The sequence below is a fragment of the Moschus berezovskii genome, chromosome 4 (assembly GCF_049115385.1).
Source record: "Moschus berezovskii isolate FMDL1 chromosome 4, NW_MosBer_1.0, whole genome shotgun sequence".
Taxonomy (NCBI): domain Eukaryota; kingdom Metazoa; phylum Chordata; class Mammalia; order Artiodactyla; family Moschidae; genus Moschus; species Moschus berezovskii.
In genome coordinates, this window is record NC_142463.1 from 54,837,347 (window position 1) to 54,852,317 (window position 14,971).

The following is a 14,971-nucleotide window of genomic DNA, read 5'->3' on the forward strand; positions in this document are numbered from 1 at the left end:
CTTCCATGAAAGGAGTGGAAGCAGAGGCAGCACTGGATCAAATTTTACCCCTTGAATATAACAATCCACTTGATAGCCCTAAATCAATTGTATTCTTAAGACTGGAGTCTAATATGAGGCAAGGAAAACACCAAATTGCTTGTATACTTTGAATTCTCTGGGCTTGACTCCTTCATTTTACTTCTTTCAGTTGGCTAAAATAATTTGAACTAATTTTTAGTTCAATCTATGACTGTTTAGGAGTGTCGTTATGGTGGTTTTATACATCAAATACCATTTCACTAGATCTAAAATTTAGGTCATAATATTTCTCTATCAAATTTAGGTCATAATATTTCTCTATCAATTGTTTTCAACCATTTAGTGTTGTGGAGAAAAGGCCAAAACAAATTTGGAAGTAAACTTTTTTCAACTTGTATCTTTAAAGAAATATTTTAATGTCTTTCCACATAATTCAAAATTTGTGTCCAGATATATGTCTGATTTTCACTGATCCTCAATAGCATGCCAGTTTTGTTTTAACTCAAGAACCTTTTCTATAAGTATTTTTTATGTACCACTCTTCCTTGTTTTTCTCAAGTACACACAGATCTCTTCCTGTGTAGATTTTCGGCAGATCTCTACCCCAGTGCCGTCCGATAGAAATTTAATGTGAGCCACATGTGTAATTTTAAATTTTCTAATAGTCATAATTTAAAAAGGAAAAGGAAGCAAGTGACACTTTTAATCAGGCCTTTGAAATCTGATGTGTACTTCACACTTACAGCACAGCTCATTTTGCGGTTGCCACATTTCAAGGGCTCAGTAGCAACACTGACTTCTGGACTAGACAGCTCAGTTTTCTATCTATAAGCCACTCCATTATTTTCAAATTTTTTCTGTCTACTTTCCAGGAAAAATCCCAAAGTTGTCTTCCACGTTACCCAACTCAATTTTCTACTCCATTGCTCCTGCTTTCCTGCTACCAACATTGATTTTAATTCTCATGTGTGTTTTTCTGTATTTTTACCTTAGCTGATTCTTTTCATCTGATGCTGTTGCTATTCCAGTCTAAACCTGTTCTAATTTCATGACTTTCTGCTCTTACTGATAACGACCATGTTTTCTTACATACTGCATACTGTTTAAACTAACAATGAGAGTGAAAATATTACTCTTTGAGTTGTGTCGGACTTTTTGTGACTCTGGATTCCTCTGTCCATGGAATTCTCCAGGCAAGAATTCTGGAATGGGTTGCCATTCCCTTCTCCAGGGGATCTTCCCAACCCAGGGATCAAACCCGGGTCCCCTGCACTGTAGGCAGGTTCTTTACCATCTGAGCCACCAGGGAAGCTCAAAATGTACATTAATTGTCCCTCCTGTATGCTCTTATAAACACCATTTCTCGCTCCATCTCTGTACTTATCATATTTTGCTATTTATGTCTTTACTTCTCTACATCTACCAACAAGAAGTAAACTCCCTCCCCTTGCCGCCCCCTCCCTCTCCCTCTTTCTGACATTAATCAACACAGACTTCTTCTATGGTGGAATGTTCTGATTTCATGAAAATACTACCATCCTGTACACATGTCTGAAGCATCTGTCAATGCATGCTTGCAGAAATGTTTTAAGTGTTACTAACATTCCATATTAACATATTATCTAATTTATTCAACCAGTTTATTTCTCATTTGGTTTGGTTACTACTAACTATGCAGTAAATAAACATCCTCATTTAGACTTTTGTTTCTAGTATGAGAGACTGCTGAGCTATTTTAAGCAGAGACCTCTTAATCTCCTTCACTAATTTCTCCCAAGCCCACCAACCCTCCTTCCCTGCCCTTCTAGCAACCATCCATCTTTTCTCTGTGAGTCTATTCCACTTTGTTCCGTTTGTCTCTGTCATGACTTATTTCACTTAGCACAGTATCCTCCAGCTCCATCTATGCTGTCATTCTTTTTATGGCTGAGTAGTATTCCACTGTGTATACGTACCCTGTCATCTTTATCTAGTCATCTGCTGATGAATGTTTAGGTTGCTCCCATATCTTGATTATTGTGAATAGTGGTGCACAGATGTTTTCCCATTAGTGTTTTTGTTTTCTTTGGGTAAATATGCAGAAGTGAAATTGCTGAATCATGTGGTAGTTCTGTTTTTAATTTTTTAGGAACAATACATCCATATTATTTTCCACAGTGTGTGTAGCAATTTATATTCCCATCAATAGTGCACAGGGGTTCTATTTTCTCTACGTCCTCATCAATATGTTATTTTTTGTCTTTTCGATAATAGCCATTCTGACAGGTGTGAGGTGATATCTCACTGTGATCTTGATTTGCATTTCCCTGATGATCTGTGACACTGAGCATGTTTTCATGTGTCTGTTGGCCATCTGTATGTCTCTTTAGGAAAAATATCTATTCTGGCCTTCTTCAAAATAGATATTTCATTTCCCACTCATTTCCCTTTCTCTCTCTGTTACACTGAGAATTCTTTGAAACATAGAAAAGCTTTGGGATTTCCCTGGTCCTGGATGCCTGGCCTCTTTGGTCAAGGCCCCACCTCAGCTGAGTTTCCTTCTCAGTTCTGAGTCTGTAGTTTCCTTGCATTCAGTCTGGACCTGCCCTGCTTGAGTGCTCCTAGCAACCTGGACTTGGAGACAACCCTCTCTCCTGCCCACTGGCCCCGAAGAAAGGAAGGTACGTGAAGGAGAGAGTGACTGACTTAGAGGAACCCTGAAATTCTGTCCTCCCGCTTGGCAAATGAGGCATAAATCTCCCGTCTGTCTCTGAGAGACTTAAGAAACTCATTCCTTATGACTCTGCTTGAAAGAATCTTTTTTCTACCCTCCGCCACCCTTCTGATCAGCAGGCTTTCACTAGATTCCCACAAAGAGCTTTTGATTCAGCCCAGCATTCTCTGCACCCCTGTGGTCCTGTTGAAAAGAGTTGTGCTCACTGCAGGCTTGTCTCCCTGCAGAACAGCAGGCAGAAGAGAACGCCAGACCTTTGTTCTCTTCTGAACACAGTCTTAATTGTCTTTCTCTGGTTGCTTTCATCATGTGCAGGCTTTGTTTTAACCAACTCAGGGCAGTCCTTTCTCTGGGCTCCAACCCCCTCTCAAGAACCTTCCCAGGAGCCACTACCATGGATTCTACCAGCAGAGAATTGGCGCTGTTCCATCCAGGTCCTTGCCAGAGTCCACAGACATTCATGGGGTGTCTCCAATGTCCAAATGCTGGGTGCTTGGTGCTGGGTATTCAGAGAAGAAAAGAGACGGTGAAACTCTGCACCCACAGCGTGGTTGTAAATGTAGTAACAGGATTTACAAAATGCTTCAGGTATTTGGAGGCACAGAACTTGGGCCTGGAGAGGCAGATAACAGTTTCAGAAAGAAGAAGATATTTGAGCTGGGTCTAAAGGGAGAGTAGAAGTTCAGGCCAGATGGAAGGGAGGGGACCGAGGCTCTGCCATGAGAAAGAGCCCAGTAATGCTAGTAGAGGACGAAGTGCACACAGATGGATTAAAGTGGTGGCAGACTTGACTGAAAAGCAAGGTAAAGGCTCCATTCCTCCTTTATGCAATAAATTTTCTAGAAGGAATTATCCAGTAGAGATATGATCTGAGTCAAGTAGGTAATTTACAATTTCCTAGTATTCTCATTCACCAAGAAAAAAAAAAATAACAAAGAACAAGTCATATTAATTTAAAAAAATATTTTCTTTAATCTAATATAGCCTAAATATTATCATTTTAATATGTAATCAATATAAAAAATAATACTGAGATGGTTTTACATTCTTTTTTAATCTCTGTCTTCAAAATCTGGTACTTAAGCCTATCTAAATTCACATGTTAAATTTTCATCAGAAATACTAGAATGGTATTTGTATTTCATAAAATTTACAGTTGAAAAGGTAGATTTCACATACTCAAGTTGTTCAAATATATTTTCAATTTTCCAATAGCTGAGTCAAGTATTAGTTTTTAAAGTTAATTTTAATTACAGAACATCGAAAACTTAATTCCTCTAGTGTACTGACCACATTTCAAGTGTTCTGAAGCCACCTGTGGCTGGTAGCCACTGTATCCTAGGTAGTCCTAGCTTCTTCAAGGAAGTTTGAACTAAGTCCTGCAAGTAAGGAAGGGAACCACTGAGTCATTTCAAGCAGGGACATGGCTGATCAGATATGTTTAGAAAGGTCACTTTTAGAAAGGACAGTTTGTTTTTTTTTCCATATCTGTGAAAAGATCTGCTAGTCAAATGTAAACTTCAGACATAATTGGGAGGAGGAGAAGGAAGGAAAGAGAGTAGCAAGTTAAAATGGGCAGATTGCTACCCTGGGAAGTCCTGTGAAGGGAGCAGTCATCAACGTGTAGATCGTGAATCATCCTTGTGTTTTTGTTAAAACTCGTCCTTAAAGATCTCTAAAGTAAAGGTGTACGTTGTCCTCCTTCTTTCTAAGGCCTTGAGAGTGAGAAGGAATGTGTGACGTGACCAGATCAATGAAATGGACAACTCCCCAGGGGCAGACTTTTTCATGATCCTGACTTTGAAAAAGTGCATCTGATGATTGTCCATAGACATGCACAAGTTCTAAGCACCCCTCTCCTCTGGCGACAGGGATCCCTGTGGCTGAACAGAAGACGGGGTGAGAGGAGGAAGAAGGTGGCCCACACAATCAGCATAAACCACTCAGTGGCAGCTTGGGTTTGTCCCAGGAGCCCCATGGCGCCAATGCTTGAAAAATGAAACTCAAGCAATGTTTTGAATAGTGTGGGAAAATTCAGGAAAAACACTCGATCTGGGCAGTGTTTAAAACAGCCGACTATTTTATGGTTCATAAATTCATAGAACTAAAGAGAAAGAGTAGACAAAACGTGCCAATCCCAGGGTGAGATAACTACTTTCCTAATTCATAATCTGTTCCGCTGACAGCTGAGCAGAAATATTATCTCTGATTGCTCTAGTTTTCCTTTGAGAAGTCAGGTGAAACCTCAGAAATTTAATCATAGCTCCTGTTCGCTGGCCTTTAGTTTTCTTATTTAAAAAATCTTTTGTATATTGGTCACTTAACTGCAAGACTTTATATCAAGTCTCAGAACAAGAAGGGTAAGTTCTTCCAGTGAATCCACTTACCTGGTTTTCAATTAAATTAAAGATATGAAAACCTCATACATTCTGAGTCAGCTGACTCAGAAGTAGAGCTCCTTTGGGGTAAGATCATGAGGTTTCCTTTCACTCTTCATGGGGAAAGAGGGTTGCTGTACATTATCAGCATTGATTACAGGCTGAAAACTGACTGTAAGTGGGAGGACACCATATTTCCGAGTTTGCACAGTTGCTGAGGAAGCTCTCTTCACACTGAACAGTTAGTGTGCTGTTAAGACAGGATTCTCATCTGTTCACTAAAGACCTAACACTAGCGGCTTGTGAGCTAGTTTAAATTTCCTGAAGTTGTGAGCACCGAGAATAGTTCCTGTTGCTTAGAAAGCACTTAGGAGGTTGGTTCTTTTCCATGTCCTATGAGTTCCACAGTTACATATGGAAATATAAAAGCCACTGGTTGTTCTCTTAAAATACTCCCCTTGTGGGTATTAGATGAGAGTTAGGAAATGTCCAGGTAATTGCTCAAGAACTGAAGGACAGGTTTGGAGAGTAGACAGAAGGCTTTCGTCCCACTCTGTTACTTGGGCTCTTTCGCTCCATAAAAGTCCAACCCATTCTTTTCCCAACACGCTCATGCCCACATGCACACACACACACACACACACGTATGTGCACCTCATTGGCTCTAAACTTCTATTCTCAGAGTTTTGCTTCTGGGGCCTAATGAGGGTCTCAGATCAGCTTCATAGATTTCCCACTCACCCCAGTCAAAGGCTGCTTTCTCCATCTAGAAAGCCTGATTATTTGATTTTGTCTTGAAATCTCCTCACGTCCTTCGGCTCCACAGAGGCACACACCACAGCACGTGACTCTGGATGGCAATGAGCAGCTTTCTTTTATTTAATTAAATAAATAAATCCCTGGATTTAAGCCACAAAACGAAATGAAGAAGGGAGGTTTTGGATGGAAATAGTAGCGGGAAATGGTCCAGTTAAAGCTCTAGGGCATGACTCACTCCTGCAGCCCAGCCTTCAGCTCCCCCCAAACATCAGCCTTGGCCTGATTGACGAGATCTCGTTGAAATGCCTTCCGCCCCCCAGTCCCCTCCATTGGAAAATATCAAGTGTCGCCCTTCAGATGCTTGTGCTCATTAGCTCTTGTATCTGAAATGAAGTTGCCCAGCTTTTACAGAGGGGAATCCCATACTATTCTATAAAATCCAGATTGCGAGTCAGAAAATAGACTCCAACAGTGTATTTCTGGCCCTACAACAGCCTGTTTATGTAAAGGAAGGGAAGAAGGAATGGGAAAGTGAGGGTACTTTTTCTTTTTTCTTTAACCTTTCTTGAAATACATTTGATTTACGATGTGTTAGTTTCAGGTGTACAGCAAAGTGATTCCATTATACATATAAATACATACTTCTTAAGATTCTTTTCCATGATAGGTTATTACAAGATATTGAGTACAGCTCCTGTGCTTCCCTGGTGGCTCAGTGGTGAAGTATCTGCCTGCAATACAGGGGACATGGGTTCGATCCCTGGGTCGGCAATGTCCCCTGGAGAAGGAACCCACTCGAGTATACTTGCCTGAGAAATCCCATGAACAAAGGAGCCTGGCAGACTATAGTCCATGGGGTCACCAGAGTCAGACACAACTTAGCGACTGTACCACCACTGCTGCCACCACCTGTGCTGCACAGGAGGTCCTTGTTGGTTATCTATTTACATAAGGTAGTCTGAAAAGTGAGAAGTGTTAGTCGCTCAGTCACGCCTGACTCTTTTTCAACCCTATGCACTGTAGCCCGCCAGGCTCCTCTGTCCTTAGAATTCTCCAGGCAAGAATATTGGCGTGGGTAGCCATCCCCTTCTCCAGAATATCTTCCCTACCCAGGGATTGAACCTGGGTCTCCTGCATTGCAGATTCTTTACTGTCTGAGCTACCAGGGAGTCACCCAGTAGTATGGACATTTTAATTTCAAACTCCTAATTTATCCCTCCCCAACTGAACTGAACTGAATACCTTTTCCCTTTGGTAACCATAAATTTGTTTTCTATGTCTATTAGTCTATTTCTGTTTAGTAAATAAGTTCATTCGTGTCATTATTTTTAGATTCCACAAGTAAGCAATACCATATGGTATCTGTCTTTTTCTGACTTACTTCAGTTAGTGTGACAATCTCTAGATCCAACCACATTGCTGCAAATGCCATTATTTCATTCTTTTTAATGACCAAATATTCCACTGTATATATGTACCACACCTTCTTTATCCATTCATCTGTCAATGGACCTTTAAGTTGCCTCCATGTCATAACTATTGTAAATAGTGCTATGAACACTATGGCGCATGTATCTTTTCGAATAATAATTTTCTCCAAACATATGCCCAGGAGTAAGATCACTGGAGAGGATCCAGTGGAGAGGTGGAAAGTGTCACTGGAGAGGACACTTTCTTTCATTCAACTTCTCTTTCCTTTGCCTACCTCTCTAGAGTCAAGCTCTGAGGGTACAAACGCTGAGTGATGACCCTGTCGTCAAAGAGCTGGCTGTGTAGATATTTGGGATAGTGGTAGGTTATATCTGGCCAAGAAGTAAAGTTGAACATCACGTGAATTGCAACCACTTGAAAATGTTGAGGCATTATTTCATTGTGATGACAAGTAGGGAAAGTTAACAATAGAAAGACATGTTGTAATGAACAAATGTGTTTTCATCAGTCTAGAAGAAATTCTGGATAACAGTCAACCAAATTATGTGAATTTGACACTAGCATTACACCCAATTAGCAGGTTATCAATCAACAAAAAATGGAGAAAAAAAGGGAGGATGTAATCAATGTTCTTTTAAAAGATATTTTTTGTACTAATAACTTATCAGTGTTAGGAAACATGATGAGTATTAGATAGAAGACAAGAAGTGGGAAACATAAGCATGAGTTTCTTTTGGAAGGATGAAAAATTTAGAAAGCATGTAAGGTTACAAGTGCTGGGTGGTATTGGTTAGAAAAGAATGGGTTGGAAGAGGGAAATGTTACAGGACGACTAGGTAGTAGAAATATGGGATGTGTTAGGTCAGTTAAATGCAACTAGAGACAAGACATTATGGAGAACAGATAAAGAGGAAACTGCAAAATATAGACCACCTTGTGAGGATAAGAGAGGATCCATAACTAGTTAGGGTTTGTCCAAATGAACCAGAGGCTGTAACCAAACTGAAAACCCCTCTACAGGTGTCCCTGGATTAGATAACTATAATGAGAATACTTAAAGGCAAATAAAGTAGAAAGTGACTTGAGGTCAATCCGTTGTCTAATTAGCTGCTTCTTCTGGGGGAGATTGGAGTGAACTTAGGGAAGTGTTTGTGCCAGGTACAAAGCATTGGAAACCAGGAGAGAAAACTTACAAGGATGTACTGAAAGGCTGTAGAGTCTTTCTGCTCAGGGAACTTCCTGGGGAACAGAGACCTGATACATCTTGCATTGATACAGTCACAGATCATGTAAATAATAAGCCTCAGTTCAGTTCAGTTCAGTCGCTCAGTCGTGTCCGACTCTTTGCGACCCCATGAATCACAGCACGCCAGGCCTCCCTGTCCAGCACCAACTCCCAGAGTTCACTCAAACTCATGTCCATCGAGTTGGTGATGCCATCCAGCCATCTCATTCTCTGTTGTCCCCGTCTCCTCCCACCTCCAATCCCTCCTAGCATCAGAGTCTTTTCCAGTGAGTCAACTCATCGAATGAGGTGGCCAAAGTATTGCAGTTTCAGCTTTAGCATCAGTCCTTCCAATGAACACCCAAGATTGATCTCCTTTAGAATGGTCTGGTTGGATCTCCTTGCAGTCCAAGGGACTCTCAACAGTCTTCTCCAGCACCAAAGTTCAAAAGCATCAATTCTTCGGCGCTCAGCTTTCTTCACAGTCCAACTCTCACATCCATACATGACCACTGGAAAAACCATAGCCTTGACTAGACGGACCTTGGTTGGCAAAGTAATGTCTCTGCTTTTTAATATGCTATCTAGGTTGGTCATAACTTTCCTTCCAAGGAGTAAGCGTTTTTTAATTTCCTGGCTAGTGCTATGGATTTACCTCTTCTCACCCACCCTTGGTGAGAGGAGGTGAGGAAAGTGAATTCAGTCTCTTTTTCTCTTCCCTCCTCCCAGTATTTGAAAAGGTGGGTTAGAGGACTGCTCAGCAGGATAACAGGCAGTGGCAGGGGACAAAGTGTGGATGAACCTTCAAAACATGCTTAACGAAAGAAAAGTCACAAAAGACTGCATATTGTGTGATTCCATTTATATAAAATGTCCAAACAGGCAAATCTATGGAGATACAAGCTCATCCCAACCTATTCTTCTAGCCTCCCACCTTCCTTTGAAACTAGTTTGCACAAAGAATGTAGACAGGAGTTGAACCAATCATCTAGTGTCTCTCAAAGTGTGGGCCAAGATGACCCACATCAAGATCACTGGGAGAACTTATTAAATATGCAGATTAGAAGGCCAGCCCAAACTCACCAAATGAGAACCTCTGGAGATGAAGTCTGAAGAAGCTCACTACCCCAACCCTTCTGCGAATCTCATTCCAATCACCAGGCTTCTACTTTCTATGGACACTACGTCTGCAGTGGGACAAATCTCAGCAGTTGGCACAATTTTAGGGAATTTTGAGAGGAAGGGATAGTAGTGCCTTCATGCCCAGAAAATCAGCTCCCCTCTGCCTCCTGTGGCTGGCTCCTTGTCCCGGTGTATCAAGTCTCCAAAGGACTCTGCCCTTAGCATTTGGCACCCCTGCAAGTTGAGGTCCCAGCTCTTGCTTGCTCCACACTCGTCCCTCTTATTCCCCAACTTCTGCCCTATTCACACCCTGCCCCAAACACTCCAGAACACTCAGAAGTCTCATTTTAACTAACTCAAGTCTTTCCATGACCTTTAATAATTTGTTTACCTCAATAGGCTCCTAGTCTTTGCTGTTGTTGTTAGGCCAGTTTTAGGTTCACTGCAAAATTGAGCACTAACAGCAACAGCAAAGACCAGGAGCCTATTGGAGTAAACAAATTATTGTTAAAGGTCATGGAAAGACTTGAGTATATACTCCCTGGCCCTAAACACACACCTCTCCCACTATCAACATCCCACACAGAATTCCCTGGAGGTTCTAGTAGTTAGAATTCCAAGTTTTCACTGCCATGGTCCAGGTTGAATCCTTAGTCAGGGAACTGAGATCCTGCAAGCCACAAGGCACGACCAGAAAAACAACGCCCCCACTCCCCAGAAAACATCCCACACAGGAGTAGCACATACATTATAACTGATGAACCTGTATCAACATCATTACCACTCAACAGAATTTATAGTATGGGCTCACTTTTATTTGGCTGCACTGGGTCTTCGCTGCAGCATGCAAGCTGTTAGGTGTGGCATGCAGGATCTAGTTTTCTGACCAGGGATAAAAGCTGGGCCCCTGCATTGACAGCACGGAGTCTTCAGCCACTGGACCACCATGGGAGTCCCGGTTCACTCTTGGTGTGACATGTTCTATGGGTTTTGACAAAGGTATAGCAGTGTGGATCCATCGCTACAGTATCACACAGAATAGTTTCACTACCATAAAAATCATGTGTTCCAGGTATTCATTCCTCTCTCCCAACTCTCAATATTTTTACCATGTCTCCATAGTTTTGTCATTTTTCCGTTGTTATATTGTATGCAGCCTTTTGAGATTGGCTTCTTTCATTTAGTAATATGCATTTACATTTCCTCCATGTCTTTTCATGGTTTGATAGCCCATTTCTTTTGAGCCCTAAATAATATCCCATTGTTTGGATGCACCACAGTTTATTTATCCACTTGCCTAAGGACATCTCTGTTGCTTCCAATTTTTTGCAATCATGAATAAAGCTCCTATAACCCTGTGTGCAGGTTTTTGTGTAGACTCATTTGCATAAGTACCAAGGAGCACAGAATGTTGGATCATATGCTAAGAATGCTTAATTTGTAAGAAATAGACAAACGGTGTTCCCAAGTGACTGTACATTTTGCATTCCCATCATTCCTGTGCCTCCCCACCCTTACCAGCATTTGATGATGTTTTAGACTTTGCCCATTCTAGTAGGTGTGTAGTGGTCTCATTTGGTTAATTAGGCACCTAGTTTTTAAACAACTACTCTTTTCTCCATGGTTTTGGAGTCCTGTGTTTTAAACTTTTGGAACTGCAACTTATAAGCAGGAAATCATTATTACTAAAAATGGTCTTATTTATAAACATTTCTTAATGCTAACTTTCTCTTTCTTCCTTTTAAACATAGATAAATGCAGAGGGCACACCAGAAGACGTTTTTCTTCAACTCTGCGCAGCTATTGACTCTATTTTCTGAAGGCAAAAATGCATGTATGTGGAGAGTGGAACAGAGAAAAATATTAAAAGGTTCATCGCTTAACACAGTATGTTTCAATTTAAACCTTCTGTGTGTCCCCCGCCTCAAAATGCTGACATTGCTGTTTGCTTCCAAGCTTGACCTGAGAGGTGTGTGGAAATCATGCATGGTGTATTTGGTATCACCCAGCCCTTTTCTCCTCAGCCAGACAGCAGTCTGCACTCACAGCACGCACTGTCACCTCAGAGCTAAACCAGTGTGTGAACCGCAGCACAGTGCCCGTGTCAGTTGTGGATTAATCATTTGATTCTACTCTCCTCAGAGAGGGAGGAGTTAGCGTCAACGCCCCATCACATATCCCTTCCTCTCTTCAAGATTTGCTGTTACCTAAGGCCCTTAATGGCACCCCACTCCAGTACTCTTGCCTGGAAAATCCCATGGACGGAGGAACCTGGTGGGCTGCAGTCCATGGGGTCGCTAAGAGTTGGACACGACTGAGCGGCTTCCCTTTCACTTTTCACTTTCATGCCTTGGAGAGGGAAATGGCAACCCACTCCAGTGTTCTTGCCTGGAGAATCCCAGGGACGGGGGAGCCTGGTGGGCTTCCGTCTATGGGGTCGCATAGAGTCGGACACGACTGAAGCGACTTAGCAGCAGTAGCAGCAGCAAGGCCCTTAATGTGGGGGGGCAAGTTGGGGCATCTCCCTCTGGAAGCTGTTTCCTCAAAGTCTCATCCAGCTCAGAACCACAGAGATTGGGTTAACAGGTGAACACCAATTGTTCCTAAGAAATTTGATTAAATTTCTAAAAATGTCATAAGAGCTTTTTAAAATTTGAAAGTGTATAGCTTTTTCCAAGATAGCAAAATCTAGACTAGTTACTGATAACATTTCTCTATTCATTTCTATAAAACTGGCTACTTGGAATACTGTCATGGCTACTTGGAATACTGTCATATTGGCTAAGAGAACAAATTGGATAAACTGTCTAACCTAGACTCTTCTATAAAATAGTTGGCACATCTGGGGAATTATACATTAATACCAATGACCACACAGAATTTAAAAGCATGACGTGATTTGTTATTGCATTCACTGGACTAACATCAACTTATGTCACCTGTGTAGTTACCAAGCAAGTAAGAAATGTAATAACAAAACTGACGTGGGAGGAAGGGGCATGTCAGTACACAATGTTTAACAGAGTTTAATGCTGTATTTGTTCCATAAAGGCCCTTTACAGAGGTTTGCAAACCTTATATCCAAATGTAAAATTGTGTTTCCTCAAATCAAACCAGTGAAGTTTGGGTTCTCTTTTGTGCTACCAGCTGCCAAGTCAGAGTTTCTTATATATTCTACTGGAATAATTGCATTTAGTTACTATGAAAGACCAGTTTCAGTTTGCATGACTTTTTTTTTCTTCAATGGATGTGCAGGATTGAAGGATTAATTTCTGGGACAGAATTGTATTTTTAAAATCTTTTTTTTCTTGAAATGGATATGTACAAATAAAATAAATGGAACACAGGATAACTCTTTTTCTATTTATTTGTAACTCACATCATTCTGGAAAGCATTTGAAGCCTTATTCCAAACAGAATTTCAAAGGCAAACACAGTAATAGTTGAGATTTATGATATGCTCATATGGTTTTAATTTTGGCCATAGATCAGTTTTGAGCTATTACAGAGAGCACTCTCAGTGTATTCATGATACATGGTAATTTTCATATTTCCTTTTACTCTAACAGTCATTCTTAAACAGAAATGTCAGTGTTTGCTAAAGAAGAAATTAAATTTCTTTGGTTACAATTACGTCTCTATTAACAAAAAGGGGCATGTTCCTACAGCTCACACAGTTGTCAAATACTTTATTACTACCCCAAGTTGTAACACTCTCTACAGGGAGAACACAAGGAATATTTAAGCAAATTAGAGAGAGAGTTACAGGATGAAAATTATCAGTTGTGCCAGAAAACACAAAATGACTCTTTGTTGAGATTAACATTCTTTCAACACATACCACATATTGGTAAACAGTCCATGCCCACCACAGCTTTGACAGACAGCAGGGCAGCAGACAAGCCCAGCCATGGCTTTTATGGCTGCAGTTGGCTACCCTCTTAAGAAAAAAAAAATTAGCAGGGGTAAATGGCTTTGCCCCAAAGAGTATCTAGAGGTACAAATCAAGTCTTCTACAAAACTGCTAAAATAGTCTACTGATTTGAATGGCTTGACATGACATCACTAAAGTCGTAAGAGTGTATAGTAGGAAAGGACCTTAGAAGTCTCTGCCCCTGGAAGAAGACCTTGTCTGTATGTATAAAATATCAAAACACAAACTCCTTTACAATGATCTACATTCAGAGCCTCACTTGATCTGGCCTTGTAGCCTCTCTCACCCCAACTACCACCACTCTCCTCTTGCTCATCTGGTTCAAATGACACTGGCCCTCTGTTGCCTGAACAAGCTAAGCTCTCTACTGGATCAGGACCCCTGGCTTTGCTATCCTTCTGCCTCTTCCTCCAGATTATCCATAAGGCTAAATCCCTCACCCCATTTAGAACTGACTCTTGTTGAGGCGTTCTCTGAGTACTCCTTCTAAATGACAGACAGGTCCTGATCATTCTTTTTTTTTCAAGCATTATTTTTCTTCACAGCATTGATCTCTGTCTAAAGTTATATAGTATTTTTTATGTACTTGTTTACTGCAGATCTTCGGCATTAGACTATAAGCTTCAGAAAGGCAAGGCTCCATATCCTCAGTTCTACTCACAGCCATCATTATGGAGGGCTAACACTTAAATCCTCTGAACCCTGGTTTTCTCATATGTACAGTGGAGGTCACAACCATAAGTAACCTCATAGAGGTGTTGTGAGGATTAAAGAGGTTAATAATACATGTAAATCATTTACTAGTTCCTAGTGCTCAGTAAAAGGTAGTTCTTGGTCAACATTTATTGAGTGTCTCATTTAAACAACTGAGACTAAGACCCAGAATTTCCATTCTAGTTTCTATTACATCACTCTGAAAACATGGCAGAAAATGGGGTCCCAGAGAGGACCAAAACCTCAGCCACCTAGGTCTGAACCACATCCTCTAGATAAGACAGGATGTAATAATCCTTTAGTCCTCCCAGAGCCCTGCAAAGATCTCCTGAGGCAAACCTTCTAAGGGTCCCACAAACGCACTCACAGACACTCAGGCATAGGTGGTTTTTCTAACTTTCTAGAGAAAAAAATGTAACCAAAACATCAGTCCTATTACCAATAAATATTTATTGAGAATCTACTAAGAGCCAGACCGTAGGTATAAAGGTTGACACGGATGGTCTCTATCTTCACGGAGCTAAGTGTGACACCATGCTCAAAAATCCATTTAATCAGCTACTTGAATTTTTAAGGGAAAAGGTTCCCCCCAGGCCACCTCAGGATCATATAAATAGAAGCACATTGTTCATCAAGATATGAAATAAAAACTAACCTTTAAAACCTACATAGAA

General features: G+C 40.9%; 1 protein-coding gene across 2 annotated transcripts in view; it reads left to right on the plus strand.

Moving 5' to 3' along the window:
* AK5 (adenylate kinase 5) overlaps positions 1 to 12,992 on the plus strand; it is a 290,021-nt gene extending 277,029 nt beyond the window's left edge. For both annotated transcript variants that reach the window (XM_055403146.2, XM_055403147.2), the window contains exon 14: positions 11,401 to 12,992. In XM_055403146.2, the coding sequence (XP_055259121.2) occupies positions 11,401 to 11,469 (69 nt within the window). In that variant the 3' untranslated portion in view covers positions 11,470 to 12,992. The remainder of the gene's footprint in view (positions 1 to 11,400) is intronic.
* Positions 12,993 to 14,971: the final 1,979 nt, after the last annotated feature.